The following is a 19905-nucleotide window of genomic DNA, read 5'->3' as shown; positions in this document are numbered from 1 at the left end:
CTCATCAGTAGGAACGGTGCCTTTGGTTTGCATAGAAGCACTAAGAGCAGATTATGTGATTCTTTATCCTAATATATGACAGATGCATATTGAAAATGTATTATTTTTTTTCTACACAAAGCTATCATCACTCTTTTAGTTTTTTAAGGTGAAATTAAAGATTGCTAACAGCTCATTGTATTCTGCGATGAGCAAATAGAGAGATGCATTTATATTGAAACATTGGCTTCATAAGTCATATCAATTATGTGTCTTCACATTAAAGTCAGAAAAGACCTTTGTTTTTTCTTGTGAAAACTCAAAAAAAAATTGGGTTTAGGTGGAGTTCTGTGTCCTGACTGTCATTATCAGGCAATAGTGTGTGATGTACATCTGATAATGGTTTAGCATCATTTTGGGTCAAAATCTGTTTTCGTTAGTTTCTAACTCTACAATGGGGAGGTGTGAACTCCTTACATACAACTTCTGCATCCCCTTTTGTACCCGTAGGTTGCATTTAAACTTGGAGATTTGGTTTTGTAGTTTCAATTTGAGCCCAAGAACTGCAGAAGCACCTGGGTGTCCCCTTTGCCTCCCCAGGGGAGCACGGACGATCACTCTGCCAGTTTTGGTGAGCCCTGGGCTGTGGTACCTTCACATGCCTTGATCTCCTGGGCTGGAAATGAGCCACAGGATTACAGCACCAGCCTCTAAAAGTAGCAATCTTTCCAGGGCTGAAGTTTGCCTGTCAGAAACAAAACTTTGCCCAATTCAGCCCTTTCATCTATGCAGCCTTTTCTTTGGCCCCCGGGGACCCCTGGCCTGTTGCTCCCAGCTCCATCCCTGCTGCTGGCCCCTCTCTGAGTGTTTTCCTTCATTTGCTGCAAAGATGAGACCCAGAATTTTGTCCTGTGATGCTTTCCCATGTCTGTACATACATGTTAAGTGCATCTTCACCAAACCCCACACTTCTTTCTTCCATCCCTCTTTGTGAATGGTGTTGCAGCTGAGTGGCATCTGCAGCTCCCCAGCAATTCCCAGCACACCCTTTCCACATGGACCCAGAGTGCAGTTGTGACCTGTTAGCCTTGATGTCTCCCTTTCATTTTATTTTTTAACTTAGAGTTAATAGTAAAACAGTTCTGTGTTGCCTGAATGACATCTTCCTATTTCAAAGTGTTTCTCGTTTTCTAATGTTTCAAATGGATCATATGAAAACTTTCATTAGGCAGCCTGATTTGCTCACTTTGGCACTGTTCTTGTTTACCCTGGAGTGACCCAGTTGATGGTGCCTCAGTATTTATGCAGCTACGTGTACAAAGAATTTGGCTTGTTATGTTAATTGTGTGTTTGAGTGGGATCTTTCTGGCATGGTGGCATCATGTGTCAATGCAGTATAAAATGCCACCCCAACACATCACTGTGCTCACCGTGTATTGTATCAGAAGTCTTTCCCAGTGTCATATGATGGCTGTAATTACCAGAATAAGGGGAAAAACATGCTAAGTGGAACCACAGAATCCCTTGGAAACTTGAGAACTTTGCTCCTGTGTTTTTAAGTCACTTTGGCTGTAACCAGTGACATGCTGAAGCACAGCCCTACAATACACCCAGTTTGTGCTTGAGATAAGAGGGGGATGAGGCAGCTGGATTTGGGCTGACTGGGGGACTCGGGGCAAATCAGTTCTGTTTGTGCCATGTCCCAAATACGATCGTTTTAATTTCCTTGCAGGGTTGTTGTGAGAACTAGTTAGCTAGTATATCCATAACTTGGAAGATGCGTTTACTTTGTGGAGTTGTTCTAAGGTTGTATCATCTGTGGAGGAATTTAACGTGTCTGATTTTGGTTTACGTTACCAAGAAAAGCTCTTCTTGAAAAATGTCTCTGTATAGCAAGTAAAGTCTATTCCATAGCCAACATCCAGTACTCTGGTAGCAGGAACAGAAGGTGGTGGGGCTGATGGTGACCCACTTGTAGCCCTGTTGCCATCAGGCACTTTGCCTCCTTGGTGGTTTGTTTTACACACCTGCCTTTCTTGTACCATTTTGCTGTATTGGAAAAGCTGAGGGGATTTGTGTTTGGTTGTTTTTTTTTTTTCCCTTTTCCAGCAGAAAGTACTACCAAAATAAAGATGGATTGGATTGTTAAAAGCTTGTGTTTGTCCTGCCTGTGTTTTGCTGTGCTAGAAACAGGGGGGGCTGTTCCCGACAGCCCCGGCCATCCCCTGGAGCACCCCGAGGTGTGAAGGTGAGTGGGCTCGAGGGGCTTGGGCAGAGCACGGGTTGGCCCTGGCTCTTGGCATGGCTGGGGGTTTCCAGCCTTCAGGGAATTGCATCTTTTGAATTGCATTCAGGGAATTGCCATATTGCAACAGTTGGGGTTTGGCCACCCACCTTGGGCGCGCAGAGGGGCCGGCAGCTGCACCTCCTGGCGCGGCGCCCGCGGGACCTTCAGCCACCGGGAAATTAACCCCATGGAAAAAAGAAAGAGCTCGTTTTTCTGTTGGGATCCGTGCCCCAGGGGGCTGCTCAGGTGCTTGCTCCAGCACGAGGGACAGTGGTGTTGCTGCTGGTGAAGAGGAGGAGGAGGAGGGGTTTCGCCTCCAGGACCTAAGAAGATGAAAGGGGGTTGTGCCTCAGTTTCCCTGGAGCCCTCAATGGGAAGGAAAATAACCCCAAAGAAACATAACCTGAACTTGAAAGTTCCCAGGTTTTCAGACCAGTTTTTCTTTAAATGGTGTGTTGAGGGAACATGACATATATTTTCAAGAATCCCGTTCCCTTGTAATGCTTCCCTTAAGAGATCTTCAGTAAGTCCCTAAGTTAGTGTGCTGAATTTCTGCTCGCTGAGACCGTTGTGGAACTTTCAGTTCTCCTTTATCCTGCAACACGTTGCTTGGAGTGTCCCCCTTGGAGGATCCTGGCTCTGTCCTCAGCTCCTCTCCTCCTCCTGGTAGAGGTGAGTGTTGGTCCTGAGTCCCCTTCTCAGAAATTCTGTGGAGCAGCTACTCAGGGTTCTAATTACAATGACATTTTGAGATGCTTGTGGTCTTTAGCTGCTTTTCAGTGAAGCCCCAACAGGTCCCCTTGGTCTGGGATCCCACTTGAGCAGCAGAGCTGAGAGCAGCACCCGGAGTACACAGGATGGGAAACCCCAAGGGGTGCTCAGAGCAGGTGTCATTTTTATGTCAAAATTCTTTTTCTGTCCATAACGTGCAGGCTTGGTAGGGCTCAAGGTTGTGCCAGGAGCTGCCAGCACATTTTGGCACAGGGTATGTGTCAGAAACATGGTTTTAGTGAGGAGCAGCCCAGCAACGTGTTCCTGCAGTCAGGAGTTGCTTTCTCCATTTCTTGCTTGTTGCCTGGTGGGAGGTGATGGAGAAAAAGGCTTCACTCCTCTCCTAAGCTCATTCCTCGAAAATGAGTATATCAGCAGCTGCAGAGGAACTACAGCCTTTTGTTAAGCAACAACCAGACAGCATTTGGGGTTTTAGTCATCTCTGATAATCAGATGCAGAGTCCTCAAGCTGTTGAAGTTCTGGGACAGTGAAATTCCTGTAACTGCTTCAATTATCACATGGCTGTGCACCCTTCCAGCTCGTTTGGCTTTCCTGATTCATCTGTTTCGTCACCTCCCTGTTTTGAATGCAGATCCATTGGAAACTTAGTTTTTGAAAAACAAAAACCCACAACAAGTTTCATTCTGATTCCAGCTGCGTGGCAGCTGCTTGAAAAGCCATTCAAAGAAGTGGAAGCTTAAAAAAATAAATAATATATATACTATTAAACAAACAGGAAAAGAGAAACGAGAAGTAAAAGTCCTGTTGGTCCTGGGTTGCAGGATTCTCCTCTGCAGAGGAAGGAGTGCTTGCTGACTCGGGCAGGACAAGGAGGAGGTGGTGAAAGTTTCCCTCCTGAGAAGCTTGGGCAGGGATGAGGTTGCTCTGCCAGGCATGGGGAGCTCAGGGTCCCCCCATCTCGGGACACACAGCTTTCCCACTGCTGCTCTTCCCAGGACTGAGTCAGCCTGGTAGGAACAAGCTGTTATATCCCAGATGATGCTCGTGTTGTATTCAGTACTGCATGATGTAGTGTTACTATCTGCAAGGTCCAGGCCAGCTGGCTGTAGCCATTGCTCCCCTCTTGGGTGGTTGCTCCAAACGTTGGGAATGCCGGGGGGGGCTCTGACGTCAGGCTGGAGGGGGCATGGCCACGGGAGCTGCTATGGCAGGGAACCCTCCCCAGGGCTGCAAAGAGACGAGGAGCCCAGACACCTCAGGGCTGAAGGAGACCTGTTCCTAATGGAAAACACATTGCCAGGTAAGGAATTCCATCTTTCCCTTTTTTTTTTTTTTCCCTTTAAAAAAAGGAAAGCTGATACCTGGGGTATTTTCACGCCGGGGTTGTTTGGTGATGAATTTTTTCCTTGTTACCACAGCGTTGTGCTGGATGCAGAAGAGCATCCAGCTGTGCTTCCCAGCTCTGTTCTGACAAACACTGAGCTTTGCATCAAAACGTTTACGAGGCAAAGGACCCAAAACTCTTCTGTTTTGCTGGATGTGCTTGGCTTTTGATCTTTGCTGCTGATGTACTTGGGCTGTAGGTGAAGAGCCACAGGTTGAGAGTTGGGTCCTCCCCGCTGTGATCCTTCCCTTGGCTCCCCCTCCAGCTGTGCCAGCACCAAGGAAGGCTTCTAAAAATGTGGACCCCCCCAAAGTTCACCCTCTCTGTATGACCTGAAGTGCTGAACCTGGACACAGGGCAGCCTTCCAGCTATTTTTCTTGAGCTGAATGTAGGGGAAAAAAAAATTGGTTTCAAAAACCAGGTGTGAAAGTGGCCTTGGTATGAATCTGTCGCATATTTATCAGGGCTGCAGAGGGTCCAGATGCAGGGTTTTGTGTTTGCAAAACCTGGCAAACAGGAGGGGCTGGGGAGAGCACGTTCTCCTCTGCATTCCCCATGTGCAGGGATTCATTGCTGGCTCTTGGAAAGCAGGTGTCTCCTCCAGGAAGCACAGGATGCATCACACGTTGCTTTCCTTGTAGCATCCAGAGGTTCCTCCTGCCAGTGCTCCTGGAGAGCAACTTAACTTGCTTTTAGGTGTTAGTCACAATATGCTCTGTAAAGTTTTTATTACTTGAGGGGGAATTCTGAGGAGGTGCCAAATAGTAAACCCCTGAGATGGTAAATATATGACGTGGTGACATGGGACATGCTTCCTGGGACAGCCTTAGGTACAGCAGAGCTGGACACAGGATCCCATGGAGGTGATTGCAGTGCCTGAGGAGTGTGATCCTGAGAGCAAGAATCTGGGGTGCATTTACTGAGCCCTGGGAAGGGAAATGCTTCCAGAGACACCTGGTTTTACCAGTGATGCTCTTACTGGTTTGAGATTTCTCAAACACCTTTGCCTCTAAATACATTTCTGATGTTTGCATTTGTCTCCTGAATCTGCAGGTTTGAACCTTGGGTTTTGTGGAGGTATCTCTGCTGCTTACATTTGGTGTGTTCTGGTATCTAATTTAAGTTTTATTCTCCCTGATGAAGCTTGTGCAGCATTTGTAGGCAGTCTCACTTGCTGGGTTCATGTCTCAGGGGTATTTGGGTATTTGCTTCTTGCTTCAAAGGAAAAAATAAGATTAAAATTGAAAGAAAATGAGTTGTAATTAAAAAAAAAAATATAGATTTGCTCCATATTTTTTTTTAATGAAGTGTTTCTTACGTCTGTAGAGATTTGGTGTCATTTTTACAAGATAATTGTGTATTCCATGGTATCCAAAAACTCCAGAGTGAAGCTTTCTTTGCTGCCCCAACACCCTGGGCTGGGCAGCTGCTCTCAGCTCACAACAGCTGAATTACCTGGGCAAAAAAAAAAAAGCAACACTTGCTAGAAATCCCTTCCTGTTTGCCCTTCACCTCTGTTGCAGGCTGAGCTGGGGAAGCACAGGAGAAGGCTCCAGGCAGGGAAAGCAGAGCACCAAGGAGACAACCTTGTTGCTCACAGGCTGAGGGGAAACAGGGATTCTGGATCCATTGCCCCTGGAGTACGTAAATATTTAATTCTTCCAAAAACAAACAATGAAGGGAACAGAGTAGTGGAACTGTTTATTAACTCCAGCTGCCCAATCCCTGAAATCAGGAAATGATGTCCACGGGGAAAAGAGCACAATGCGTTTGCTTTGATTTTTTTGGTTTCAGCCATTTTAATGGAGTAAAATAGAAAAACATGTTCTGAAATTCCCTCCCCTGCTCTCCTGGGAGAGTTGTGAAATCAGTCACCCTGAAACTGCTGTTGCTCCTGCCCAGGATATTTGCTGCTTGGCCACATGATCCGAGTTGGAGCGGAAATAAATATTCCCCATAAAAATATCCCCCAGTAAGCACTCCCTGCACAGCCCGTGGGAGGATAGAAAGAAACACACTGGTGCTTTGATGCTGCTCTGCTCTGGCTGTACTAGAGTTGTCATTAATGGTATCAGCATTTGGGTGGAAACATGACAAATCGATCTCTCACCAACTTGCATAAGGGAGCCAGTGGCAGCCTCTATCTTAGGTACTCTGAGCATTTACCCCCCTCCTGGTGGCAGCTGCCTGCCCCTGCAGACCCTGTGGGGAGGGGCAGCTCTGGAGTGGTGGTGTCTGAGGGGCTGGGTACAACACCTAGAGCAGATGAGCAGTGGTTTGCCAACACAACACATGTCTAAGGTGAGACAGAAATTCAGGAGCTGGGGTTGCTGCTGCAGGTCATGTCTATTTTAAGTATTTGGAATAACTGCATTAAAAAAAAATAAAATTAAAAAGTTAAAATTGTTACAGTTTTCTTCTATATGCCATTCAGTTCTCACACAGGTCAGGACTGGCTTTCCTGTTACTTTTATGTAGGTGAAGAATCGAGCTATAGGCAGTTAAATGCCTTTTTCTAACAAGCCTCTTTTGGGAAGAAGGATGAACCTGTGCTTGTGGAGGAGGCAGCTGAGCTCACCCCAGCTCTCTGTTCCACACAGTCATCCTGGACTAGTTCTTTCACACTTCTTCCTTGTCCAAACTGTAAAATGGAGAAAAGCTCTTAACCTCTGGCATGTCACTCCCTCTGAAGTGGCATCTACCCAAGGAAATATATTAATTTCCAGTGATCTGTTCTATTCTAAATGAGATTCTTTTCTTTCTCAACCTAGCTGGGAAAATGCAGGGGATAATCAAGAGAGCCTCAAAAATATTCCAGCAAACCCGTGCTCTCCTGTGGAAAAATATTCTTCTGGTGTGGAGGATGAAGACAGAAAGTTTTCAGGCAAGTGTCCCTTCTTCCAAAGGGAAGTTAGGATTTCCACTATGAAGGACTCCTACGTTGTGTTGTTTTGGTGCTAGGTGATACCTGAGAAGCCCCAGCTGCTAATGTGGTTCTCTGGTAAATGTCAGCAGTTACACTTCTTCCTGAGCCACTGCAACATCACAGCATAATAAGGGCTTGTTACTGGGCTGGCTCGTTCCTTTTGCTTGTTGATCCCATTTCTGCTCTCTCCAGAAGAACACAATGTCCAATTCATGATTGCTGGTGTAAAATTATCAGCAGACCTCGTTGGCTCTGGTACTAAGAAAACATGTTTTTCCCTTGGAACATTCCTCATATTTTAAAAATTATTACACCTGTGAACTAGCTCTTCCTCCTTTACAGACAGAAGGTATTGAGGGCTGGAGGAGCTGGATCCTGCAGCCAGATCAGGGACCTTTCCCATCCCCCCCAAGCCCTGAGCCACCCAGCAGCCTCTCACATTTGCATTTCTTTTTTTCCATCTAGGAATGGGTCACATCAGGGCTTTTTCTCTTAATAATACAAATATCATCAGTCGGACTGTTTGACAACTTTCATCAAGAAATCCCTTACAGCTTCCTGGGGTGGCTGGATGACCCAGCCTTCAATGCCACAGGAATCACTCTCGCCTACACCCCTGTAACAAACACCACCAGGAGAATCATGACCAAAGTGGCTTCAGCTTCTGTGTTGAGAGGTAACACTGCTCTGCAGTCCTTGCAGCTGCAGTGACCGAACCCACCCTGACACCACGGGCACCTCAGCCTTCCTTGGGGTGGGTGGGGGGAGAAAAGGAGGAGGAAAATACAGTTTTTAAGGGTACATGGTTCACGTCTGTGTTTTTGCACGACTGATCCAAGTTTCAGCTGCCATGGTTTTATGCTTTTCCTTCTTCTTCTTTTAATGACAGGTATAATAATAGAAGAGGAGGAAAGTGAGAAGAAACTGGAAAGAAGAGGGATTTTGGAAGGAGACGTTATTGGTGTTGTTTTTAATGATGACTTCTCCTACCACCTCAGGTTTCAAAGCTACAGTGTGGTATATCCAAACGATGTCTTCGAACACATTGGTAACAAATCAAACCAGAGAACTTGATTTTTACACTTAAAAGTGCTTTGAAGGGTCTCTGTGCTTCCGTGGCACTGGGAAGGGATCAAGCCTGGACGTGCTAAATGCTTCAAGAAAGACACTCATTAGAATTTGAGGTTTTGTTCGCCTAGAAGGAAAGAAATATCAAGGGAAAATAATTTTAAGACCATAGACCTTGTTGTCCCTCTTCCTTCTGTGACTTGCCATGTCCTGGAAACCAGCATTGTGTGTGCACTAATCTTCTTCTAACCTATAGTGCATGGACATATAGTTAATATATTAAAACATAAACCTACTCACACATTTGTCCTCACTGCTACTTCTTTGACCAAATGCACCTCTGTTTCCTGCCTACAAATGGTAAGCTCTCCAAAACAAAAAGAAAGCTTTTTATCAGATAAAAGTCAAGAGAGTTCTTCAGTTGATGTCCAAAAATGAAGTATTTTGCTGAGAGCTGATCTTGGAAAATGGAAATGACAAGGAAAGGCTGAGTAAAATCAGATCCTGATTTCCAGATTCTTTAGGTCAACTACGTTTTCAACCCCTCATATATAGATAAGCATATATATAGATATATCTGGGATTATCTAGATCAAATTCTTCGTTATGTTTTCCTTTCCCACAGATACCTGCTACAATTACTCATCCAGTTACTGCAAAGTGCCTTTGTACTGGTACGGAGGTTTCCTCTCCGTGCAGTCCAGCATTGATGCAGCAGTCATAGAAGTAAGTGTGATCGTGATGGAAAATGTTTTCCTGTTCATTCCAGAGTTCTCTCTAAACTTAAAGAAAACAACAACAATGAAAAAAAAAACCAAACAAAACCCCAAACTAGTTAATTTTCTCCATTTTTACATGCATAGTGTGATTCAGCAGCTAGAAGAATGATAGATCATTCTCATGGCTCGAGGGCAGCGTTTATGGCAAGGCAATACAAAAATATTGAGGTTATTTGCCACTTACAAATGTCACGTCGTTATTGGCAAACTAATGGCTGCAATGCTTAGGAAAACCTGTTCTGATGTTGGCTGTATCATCACAGAAAGTCAAATTGATGGGTAACTTCTTCTCTTCAGGTGAAAACAAACCATTCTGTCTGGGAAGAGATGAAGTCAATTAGCGGCGTTCGGCTGGAATCACCCCTGTTGAAACCTGTGTATAAACTGAATTATGTCTGGATCATCATTTACATGATCTTGTGTTTCTCCCCCTATATGTACTTTTTATCAGTGAAAGTTCTAAGAGAGAAAAAGAAGCTCAAGGTGTTAATGAGAGCAATGGGTTTGCAAGACACCGCGTTCTGGTAAGTCTTGTAGAAATAAAAGTGTCATTGCAGGAATGACACTATCTCGTGTATTTGGGATTCACAAGATGTAGCTCACAGGATGGGTGTGCTCTGGTACCTGTGCTCAGCTGGGAAGCAATAATTCCCCCTGCCCCATGCCTAACCCAAGGGCTGGGCTCTCTGATGCCAATTTTACATGTTGCTGAAGACAAGGACATTTGTACCTTTCCCATCTGGAAACTGGAAATGGAAGCGTATTTGGGGATTCTGAAGTATTTGAATCAAAAAGAATGTGTCATGTTCTGGCCATGTAATGGCAAGTGCTGTCATGTCCAGAGTCAAAAATAACTGTGCCCTCATTTCTAGGCTGTCCTGGAGCTTGCTGTACATCTTTTACGTCTCAGTAACGTCCATTCTGCTGACCCTGATCACCATCCGAGGGATCATCTACGATCACAGCTTTTCTGAAATATACTTTTTTTACTTCTTTTATGGCATAGCATCTGTAAGTTGGCTTCTGCATTCTTAAATGGTGCATTCTCCTTTTTTCTTTTTTTTCCATTTGCTGATCAAATCATCCAAAACTCTAAGACCCCAGAGTGCTGTAGGGCAGGGCATTGTATGAGAAGGTAACAAAAACTTCACTTCTAGGATTTCTTGGTGTAATTTGTAGGCTGGTAAGTCCCTCCTGTTATATTGTTGGGAGATTCTGACTGGAAATCAGAGTGAAGAGAGGTGCTGACAGCAGAATGGATGGGAAGGCTGATGCTGTGTGTCCCTGGGGTCAGGGCTTCCTCTGTGACTCTTGGGAGGCCAAGAGGGGTCTGATTGTCTGCTCCTCGAGACCTGCCCCAAACATCAGAGCTGCCTGCTGAGCTACACAAGCCTTCAGCTCTGCCACGTGCATCTGTAGGGGACAACTGAAACTCAGCTGAGTCTCTAATTTTGTTTTTCATGTGAATTTTCAAGGGGGTTTATTTTTTTTTGTAATCACCAGCAGAAATGCATCCTGCTAACCACTGCTCTTCTCTGCTGCAGGTTCACTTCTGTTTCATGCTCAGCTCATTGTTAAAGCAGCCAAATATTGTCATTTTCGTGGGCTTTGCCCATCACATCATCTTTGGACTGCTGGGCTTTTTGACACTGTTTGAAAAACTGCCACCTTCTGTGGAATGGATTTTTAATCTTTTCAGCCCTTTCACCTTTACAGTTGGCATCTCAAAGGTATGTTCAAAATAAAGCCTGCACACCATAAAAGTTCAGCCCACAGCAAATATCTGCCCCTCTGCCCAAGGTGCTTTGTAAAAAGAAAACTTGCCTCCAAAAAGTAAGTGCTAAGTCATAATAAATATATTTAGACTCTCAACTGCATCACAAACTTTACCAGCTCCATATTACAATGCACTTTGATCTCTGGAGCCTGGTTGCAGCAGTGGGATGTGTCTGGTGGGTGCCAAGATCTGCAAGAACTGTGAGGTCTTGCAGTGCTGCCCCATCAAATATTGTGTGCATCTCCCTTCTGCTGTAGTAACTTCTTCTGCAGAATGATTAAGTCAGCTGGCTGAAGCACTTCTGATAGTTGTGGTCACAATAAAATATTGCCTTGCTTGGAAACAGTGTCACCATCACAGGTGGGCAGGTGTGCCTGGTGAAGATGGTTGTGATGACCCAGCTCTGGTTTTCACATAATATTTCTGGCTGAAGGAAAAGTTGCATCTCACTTGTGCTTTTTTTCCCCTAGATGGTAAAATTACAAAGACACAGATCAGCCTTTGCACCAGAATTGCACCCTTCCTTTCACCTGTACATCATCCTGAGCCTTGACAGTGTCTTGTATTTCCTCTTGGCCATCTACTTCGATAAGGTTTTGCCTGGTAAGTAGAATGTGGGGGGAAATGCAAGGAAATTTGTATTTTTCTTCTATGATCCTCTCCCCTCATGGCAGAAAAGGGGTCAAAGAAGTGGTGAGGTAGAGCTGAGAATGCTGTCATCTGTGTGGAGCAAAAAAACAAAGGTGTCCTGGTAGGGAGCTGGTCAGGTTTTGTGTGGCACCTTAACAAGAATGAGCTGTGCCACGTTACCTGAGGGGCTGAAAACTCCATTTGCTGTACTTCTTGGGAAAAACTGGTTGGGAAGAATCCTGTTTTCCCTGAATCAGGGTACATGTAGCTACCTCATTGGGTCCTGCCTCAAAAATAGGCTCTGAAAGGGACATCAAATCTTGCAGTGAGGTACTGAGATCCTTTACATCTACTGCAGCAGCCCTAACCACCAGGTTTGACAAGATGTTGTTGGATTTCACCTCATTGCCCTGTAACTTCTGGGCCAAAGAGGTGGTCAGTGAGGTGTTTGCTGTGGTTGCTCCCCACCTGCACTGACAGCCCTGGATGAGTGGACAACTGCAGAATTCACCAACCCTCTCATGCTGCTGTGTCCTGCAGCTGTGGAGGGAGAGATGGTTGGATGTGGCACCTATCAAAGCTGACATGTAGCAGCTTTTGGTTGATATTTCACCTTCTTTGTTTCTGAATCAGGCAAATATGGAGTACCTTACCCACCTACGTTCTTCCTGAGACCATCATACTGGTTCAGGCCCAGAAGCAGGTTCCTGGGGGTGGGAGCTGGTGGTGAGAGCAGCCAGGATCCCACCCTCAGCAGCAACACGGAGCCAATGCCTCCAGGCTTCCATGGGAAGGAAGCAATCAGGTAATCAGGCATGAGAAGCAGAATGCTGCACGTTGTACTGACTCTAGAGAGCACAGCTGCATTGCACTGCTGCAAGTTAGACTGAGCTGTCAATGTATACAGGTTAATACACAAGAAGAGGGGTTTGTCCAGTGTTCTGCTCTGCTCCAGAGCTGGACTGGAACATTTAGAGGACATGGTGCATCTTATGTGCCAGGGACTGACTTGCTGCCCAGCAACTCCCTCCTTGGAGAGCAGGAGCAGTGACTGTTCCCTTTCACCACTGGCTCTAGGGACAAGGTTGCTGGGGTGTGTTGCAGAAGATGCTGCTATTTGCATCCTCATGGGGCCAGTCTGGCCCATTGCTGTTGCTGCCCACTGCTTATTACTAGAAAGTAACTATAAATCTAATAAGAGGTCAATGTTTTTAATGACACAGGCACATATTTTCATAGATTCATAGAACAGTTTGGGTTGGAAGGGACCTTAAAGATGATCTAGATCCAACCCCCTGCATGGGCAGGGACACCTCCCAGCAGCCCAGGCTGCTCCAAGCCCCATCCAACCTGCCCTTCAACACTGCCAGGGATGGGCCAGCCACACCCCTAGGTGACCTGTTCCAGTGTCTCATCACCCTCATAATGAAGAATTTCTTCCCAATGTCTATGGGCAAGGAGGGGAAACAGACTCAGTGACACCTGTTTCACTGGTGCAGAAGCAAAGATGACTGAGGGGACCTGATCAGTGCCACCAGGCAGCAGGGCCTCCCACTTCATTCACTAAGTGTTTGCTGAGTTTGACCTTGGAACCTTTTAAACACCCTTCAGAGAAGTACATGAGTTAATTCTGGTTTAAAGTGTACAAAAAAATGAATGATATAAAGCAATTCCTCCAGATGGAATTGCACTGACACCTGATGATGGTGAGCAGGACCAGGTTGAGGAGGAGGCTGAGAAATATTCTTCCAGTGCTTTTCACAGGTTACTTTGAAGAGGATAAAACACACCAGAATTGTCAAACTCGATACTAATGGTTTGTTTACCTTTCCTTTAGACTAAACAATATTCAAAAAATCTACAAGAAGAAGGGCAAGAGAACAGAAGCTTTAAAGGGTAAGAGAGGTTTGGGTATTCTTTTTTCATTTCTCACTAGGTATGAAGTCAAACTGTTTTGAAACATAATGGCTGTACTTCATGCTCTCTCCAGCACTGTTAAAATGCATTCTGCAATGGTTATTTCTGCTGGGGTGAATTACTGGCAAATTTCTGCCAGGTTGTTACCTTCCTGTTCACTCCAGGAAAGTTACTATTTATTATTTTTTTGCACCAGCAGAAGTGTCCTTAAAAGCTGTGGTTTTGCAGCCATGAACCACTCTAAAAATCACCTTTTAGACCTCCATCTCAAAAAGTAAACTCTTCTGGGCAAACAAAACTATTTCTCTGGTCACTGGCTGGGAGCCAAGGCCACTGTTGCTGGCTAAGCAGTGCCCTGCAGGCACTTGTTCCTCTGCCAGCTGCAGGTGGGCAAGTAGTTGGCATGGTTGTGGGATGTTTATGAAATGCTTTTGTTTAAGCAGAACTGCAAGTGACAGTGAAAATATCATCAGGGTCTCAAAGGTTTATGGTGAGTTAAAAAAAACATACAAATGAAACAACCCACAAAAACAACCCACAAAAAAATTGTGTTGGTTGGTTGTTTTTAAAAGAAATGAGGAAGTCAAAGTCTGGCTACTTGGAAATAACTCTTGAAATTTCAGCAGTTGGTAAGGCCATGGGGTCTTCTCTCTCTGGGGACTCTCTTGGGCCATGCTGAAATAAGAGGTTATGAACCTCATAGAAAACAGAAGTCAAACTTCTTTAGTTATTGAAGTCAATACCCTCATCCCTCAGTTCAATCAGGTCATGAAAGCAAGTTCCTCGGTTTAGTCCTGACTTTTGAAGATGCAACACATGGCTTTGGATCTGTGTTTTTCCCTCTCATCTTCAAAAGAAATGTCACCCCTTGGCCACACCTGGCAGCAAGCTATGAGTCCAAGGCTATTTCTCTCAAACTTCCATCCCCATCTTATCCTATTTCTATTCTAGGTTTGTCCTTAAATATCTACGAAGGGCAGATCACTGCATTACTTGGCCACAGTGGATCTGGAAAAACTGCCCTCTTACACATGCTTGGTGGATTTTCCAAGCCTTCAGCAGGTAAGGTGATGGACTTGAATGCTGGAAGATGTTTGGTTTTTCAAGTGTAAAGGGTTAAAGATAAGGAAAATCAGGTTTCCCCTCAGTTATTCAGTCTGGCTCATTGACAGTGCAGTTTTTATTCCTTCAGCTTGAGCTTCAGGGCTAAGGTGTCCCTTGTGGATACATTCCCCTGTGCATGGGTGGTTTCTTCTCCATCTGGATGGCCTTGTGCTTCCCATGAGCTGCATATCCATAGGAAACATGTTTTAGCTCTTAGGAGATTTGGTGCTCTGCAATATTTTTGAATGGTATTAAAGCTCTGGAAAACAAAAAGTAATTTTGCTATTTTTTAATTCTTTTATTATTATTAATAATTTTTTAAAATTATTTTTTAAAAATAGATAAAAGCCACTTGAGAAACACCCAGAGTGCTGGAATTAAGGTCAAAGGTCAATTAAGCACACAGCAGTCTACAGGATGAAATTTGTTTCATTCATTCCTCTGTGCAGGTTCTGCAATGATCTACAACTACAAAGTGTCTGAAGTGCAGGATATGGAAGGAATTCAGGCGATGGTTGGGATTTGCCCCCAGCTGAATTTGCATTTTGAAGCCCTAACAGTGAAGGAAAACTTGAGAACTTTTGCTCACATCAAAGGGATTCATTGGAAGGAAGTAGAGCAAGAGGTTGGTATGTGCTTCTCAGGCACTGTCCTGTTTTACAGCATGTTGGGCACTTTGAACTTTTCTGTAAAAAAGCTGCCAATGAGCATCTCCTTCTGTAGAAATGAGAACAACCCTCACTTAGGGGAGAAGTGTTTTCTTCCATTTTTTATTCTCTTTCTGTTGTAAGAATTTTAAGTCAGATTTTGCAGTACTTATCTCTCAACAAAGCCATTCAAAGTACATCATTTTGAGTTTTGCTCCCCTGCACTGTGTGTGGCCACACATGAGTTAAAGTGCAGCGTTGTGGAAATCTAACTCTCATCTTTGTGTATTGCCAAGGTGCTGAAAGTTCTGGTGATGTTGGACCTCACTGACCTCCAGGACACCCGTGCTGATACTCTGAGTGGGGGACAAAAGAGAAAATTGTCCCTGGGAATTGCAATTCTAGGGAATCCCCAGGTAGGAGCTGGTCATGTTTCCACACACACAACGTGCACTGCTGTAGCAGTTTTGCATTTTGATTTGGCACACGGACATTTATACCTTTCCCCTGGCACTCCAAGCCTGCTGACCTACTAATTCACTTGGCTGCTGGAAGGATGGAGGAATCTTGGGCAGTGAGAATTGTATTCTAAATGAGAAGGGTAATATTGTCATAGGAGAAAGAGCAATAGAAATGGCTGATATTTGAGGATGTGTTTTGTTCTTAGAGCGAGATCATCAAAAGCATGAGATGAGATGATGTAAACACAGAAGTGCAGGCTTGGAGACATGGTGGTCTGATCTCGTTGGCCTTTGCAGGTGTTGCTTTTAGATGAGCCAACTCTGGGGTTGGATCCCTGCTCCAGGCACCACGTCTGGAGCCTCCTGAAGGAAGGCCAGGCTGGGCGCGTGAAGCTCTTCACCTGCTCTTCACCTCCCAGCCCATGGAGGAGGCTGATGCTCATGCTGGTGAGCCCAGATTCTGACACTGGGGTTGACTCTGGTTTGAAAATTGGCTTCCCATTGCAGAGGGGGGGCTGCCACGTTGTCATCTGCGCTCGCTGGACACGTTTTGTCTGATAGTGACCACTCAGCCTGGGCTGGGCAAAGGCACAAACTGGATGTCATGCCCTTCCAAGGCCTTGCTCGTGTTCTGCCTCAGGGTGTAGCAGCTGCAAGTTGTCTGGGTGCACCACTAGCAGCACCCACACAAATTAGTGATACTCTTTGAATTAATATCTTCCACATTTCCTTATTGCTCCCAGGCAATAGGGAATTTTCCACAAGCCTGCAAGAAGACAAAATTAAAAGATTAACCTTGATGCTTGGGCAATGGTTCAAAAAGAAATAAAAGCCTTCAGCTCTGGCCTGGTTTTGCTCCTCTCAATTTGATGATAAAAATGTCTGAGTTCAGAAAGAGCAGCATGAGGTCAGCCCAGAGCACTGCTATAAATCCCCCTAAATCCTTTGTGTTCCTGCCTCCTTAGATCGGAAAGCTTTCCTCTCCAAGGGGAGATTACAGTGTGTTGGCTCATCTCTGTACTTGAAGAGAAAATGGGAGATTGGCTATCACTTAAGGTAAATCCTTCTCTTTTTGGTCATCACTCTCTTTACGAGAAGCTTTTAGGTGTATTTTCTCATAGAGCCTGTGTCTCTATATAGAGTTTCTTCGACGATTCATTTTAGAAAGCTTTTGAGGCTGCCAAAGTTATCTTGCCTTGGGCAGCAAGCTGCTTTGCTTTGGAGCCCAGTCCTGAAAGCTCTGGGCATGGAGCTAACATGACTTTGCAACCTCCTTCCCAGCCAAAAGGGGACCAGAACAAGACAAACTGCAGTTCCCACATACTCTGTGGTGCCAGAGTGACGTACAACAGCTTGAATGTAAAGTTGTTTTTCTCTGGATTTTAATTTCTGTCTTCTTGGTTTAGCAGTGCTGGCCAGGATCATGGTTCTGAACCTCAACTATTTCTCACATGTGTGGCAAAACCAGGGGCACTGCAGCTGTCTGTAAAAATTCCCACTGAAATGCTGCCCAGTTTGGGGGGGTTCCCTATGGCTTGAAGAACCACCACTGGCTTTGTATTCTAAATGGATCCTGTGTGTGGTTTTAATATTAAAGCAAATGTTTTTTTATACAAACAGGATGCAGATAAATGACCTGTGTGATCCTGAGCTTGCATCATCCCTGGTCAGGCAGTATGTCCCTGGTGCTGTGCTCAAGGGGCAGAAGAGAGGGGAGCTCTGCTACATGCTGCCTCTGGAAAACACAGACAGCTTCCCAGGTAAGAAAAGCCTGTCGTTGTGCCAGGGTTGTAAAGGGAAACAGCAGAAAAGCCAAGTTGCTGTGAAGGGAATAGCTCTCTTCCCTTGTCCATGGTGCATGGGATTCAGAAGCCCAGAGCTGCTAAACATCAGCCTTAAAGAAAGATCCAATAGTCATGCTAATATCAATACTGATATTGCTCAGTATCAAATTGTATTGATATCAGTATCAATACTGCAGATGAACAAAAGAAAATCCACCGACTGATCTACAGACTAAAATCCAGAGTCTCCTCTGGTTTCAGGATGAGATTTCTCCCCCCTAGTAATCAAGAAATCTGAAAGTTCTACTTTCCTCTACAGAGCATGATCATTTTGCTGTGGCTTCTAAGTTATGGAAATCAGTTGTATTAATGCTAAAAAGCACAACATTAATGATGCCAGTCTGAGCTTCTGCTCAACACTAGCCTTGCTGCTTGGGCTCAGTCTGGCTGCTTCTGTCATGCAGATCTATTCAACCACCTTGAGAGCAGCCTTTTGCAGGGGGTTGTTAACTATGAGGTTAGCAGGACAACCCTGGAAGATGTCTTCCTGAAGCTGGAGGGTGAGGAAGCCATTGGTCAAGAAGGTAAAACATTTATTCCAATTTATAAGTGTGGTTTGATAAAGATTCCATATATACATACATTTTAATTGAATAACTAGTGAGCTTCTGTTAATAGGTCATGAGTTGCAGTTTATTCAGCCTTCCTTTAGTGAAGGGTTATCTCCTTGGAGAAGTCTAGATGATTCAGTCTTGACTTCCCACAGGCTTTTAAGCACATGCATTGAGAATGATGTTGGGAGGGTATTTACCTTTGAAGGATGTGCTGCCCAGACCAGGAGATGGGAAGAGATAAACTAGCCAGAAGATATTTCACAAGGCCCAGTGAAGACACTGGATGTGTTGCCATACAAGCCCAGGTTGTATGGTCTGAATTCACCAATCTAAACTAAGTTCTGGGTAAATGATGGCCCCTTTTCTCTGCCCTTATCTTTTCTCTGGCTAAAAATAAAAGCAAAGCCTTCCTCTCTTCAGAAGATCCTTGTTGATTGTTTGCAATTAAAATGTGTCCTTTGAACGCTCTTTGTGGATAATGGGATTTCTCACGGTGAACGTGCAGAAGATGGAGACCTGGAGGAGAGGGCCCAGAGGCTGCAGGTGTTCTCGGAGCAGGGCAGCTTGGCAGTGAGTGGGATGGAGCTCTGGAGGCAGCAAGTCTGTGCCATCGGGAGGGTTCGCTTCCTCAAGCTGAAGCAAGAAGGAAAGTTCCTCAGGTCCATGTACGTACAGGAGATCTCGTCCACCCTGCAGCCCTCGTGCTGGCTTGGGGCTTCCCAAAGGACTTGATTGTTCCCTGGAGTGGCTGTGGGAGTAGTGGTGGGAGAGGTTTGGAAGCTAAGAATTAGGTGGGAAATGTTGGGAAGCTGCAGTAATGAGAGCAGTTAGAATTTACTGGCAGAGCTCTGAATTGCTTAAGTCTGAAATTTCCCCATGCCCTTTGCAACATAAAACACACAATTAATCAAAGGTGGAGTTCTCTGGAGCCACTCATGGTCTGTTTTCTGTCTAGATTGCTATTCTTTGGAATATTTATTCTTCCAATACTCACGTTTTTCTTGGGATTCCAACTGTGGGAGACTTCCAGTGCCTGGGAAATCTTGGCAAGCTCGTATTTTCTTACCACTGAAGATAAAACTCAAATTAAGTTGACAAATCTCCTCATCCTCAATGATACAGGTGAAGAAGAACATGTGATGTTGATTCACTTTCTGCACCACTCTGAGTCCTCTTAGAGTTCATAGACCCACCTTGCCTTACTCTTTTTGTATGTTCCTTTATGTATTTGTGGCTTTGGGAAGTGTTTTCTTTTGAGAAAAAGCAAATCCACTTTTAGTGTTGATAATTGAATGGCTGGTATTTAGAAGAGTAATGAACCAGACAAATTAAAAATAAAAAGCAAGAAACAAACATGGAAACATACACTGGTTGTAACCAGTTTAATTAAAATAGGGGAAAAAAATAGACAATAGATTCTGATTTTTTTAACATACCTCTGCTTTGCAACTGTAAGAAACTTTATATTAAAAAACAAACGAACCCAAAATGTAATTATTCTAAATTCTGTTCTTGACTTGATCTCAGGATCAGAAATTGAGGATATTATCACTGCCTTGAAGACTCAAAACATAATGCCAGAAGTGAGTCTTGAGAAAAACATCACAAGTATTCCACTACACAATGGAGCTATAAAAATATCCCTGGAAGACAAGGTGCCTGGTTCCCTTTGTCCTTTGTCCTGGCTTTTCTCTGAAGCCCTGGCTGGGCTCTGCTCCTCCTCACAGCCCTCCTGGAGGTAACACCTTTCACTCTTTTATCTCCAGAGCTACCGATTCACAGTCATGTGCAGTGCAGAACCTATCAACTGCTTC

General features: G+C 44.7%; 1 protein-coding gene across 1 annotated transcript in view; it reads left to right on the top strand.

The window, feature by feature from the left end:
* The first annotated feature begins 4280 nt into the window (after nucleotides 1-4280).
* Nucleotides 4281-19905, top strand: part of LOC104393322 (ATP-binding cassette sub-family A member 9-like) — a 25191-nt gene continuing 9566 nt past the window's right edge. Inside the window, 23 exon segments of the mRNA XM_010002801.1 lie at nucleotides 4281-4299; nucleotides 7156-7268; nucleotides 7776-7986; nucleotides 8200-8358; nucleotides 9004-9104; nucleotides 9455-9681; nucleotides 10030-10168; nucleotides 10702-10887; nucleotides 11405-11537; nucleotides 12198-12369; nucleotides 13402-13460; nucleotides 14433-14543; nucleotides 15035-15210; nucleotides 15529-15648; nucleotides 15991-16092; nucleotides 16095-16140; nucleotides 16659-16749; nucleotides 17314-17453; nucleotides 17942-18061; nucleotides 18597-18756; nucleotides 19047-19213; nucleotides 19619-19746; nucleotides 19858-19904. Of these exon segments, the coding sequence (XP_010001103.1) occupies nucleotides 4281-4299; nucleotides 7156-7268; nucleotides 7776-7986; nucleotides 8200-8358; nucleotides 9004-9104; nucleotides 9455-9681; nucleotides 10030-10168; nucleotides 10702-10887; nucleotides 11405-11537; nucleotides 12198-12369; nucleotides 13402-13460; nucleotides 14433-14543; nucleotides 15035-15210; nucleotides 15529-15648; nucleotides 15991-16092; nucleotides 16095-16140; nucleotides 16659-16749; nucleotides 17314-17453; nucleotides 17942-18061; nucleotides 18597-18756; nucleotides 19047-19213; nucleotides 19619-19746; nucleotides 19858-19904 (2927 nt within the window).

Source organism: Chaetura pelagica, unplaced genomic scaffold (genome assembly GCF_000747805.2).
Source record: "Chaetura pelagica isolate M959 unplaced genomic scaffold, ChaPel_1.0 scaffold47, whole genome shotgun sequence".
In the NCBI taxonomy this organism is placed as follows: domain Eukaryota; kingdom Metazoa; phylum Chordata; class Aves; order Apodiformes; family Apodidae; genus Chaetura; species Chaetura pelagica.
The sequence above is the reverse complement of the archived record's forward strand: the minus strand, read 5'-3'. Positions and strand labels throughout refer to the sequence as shown.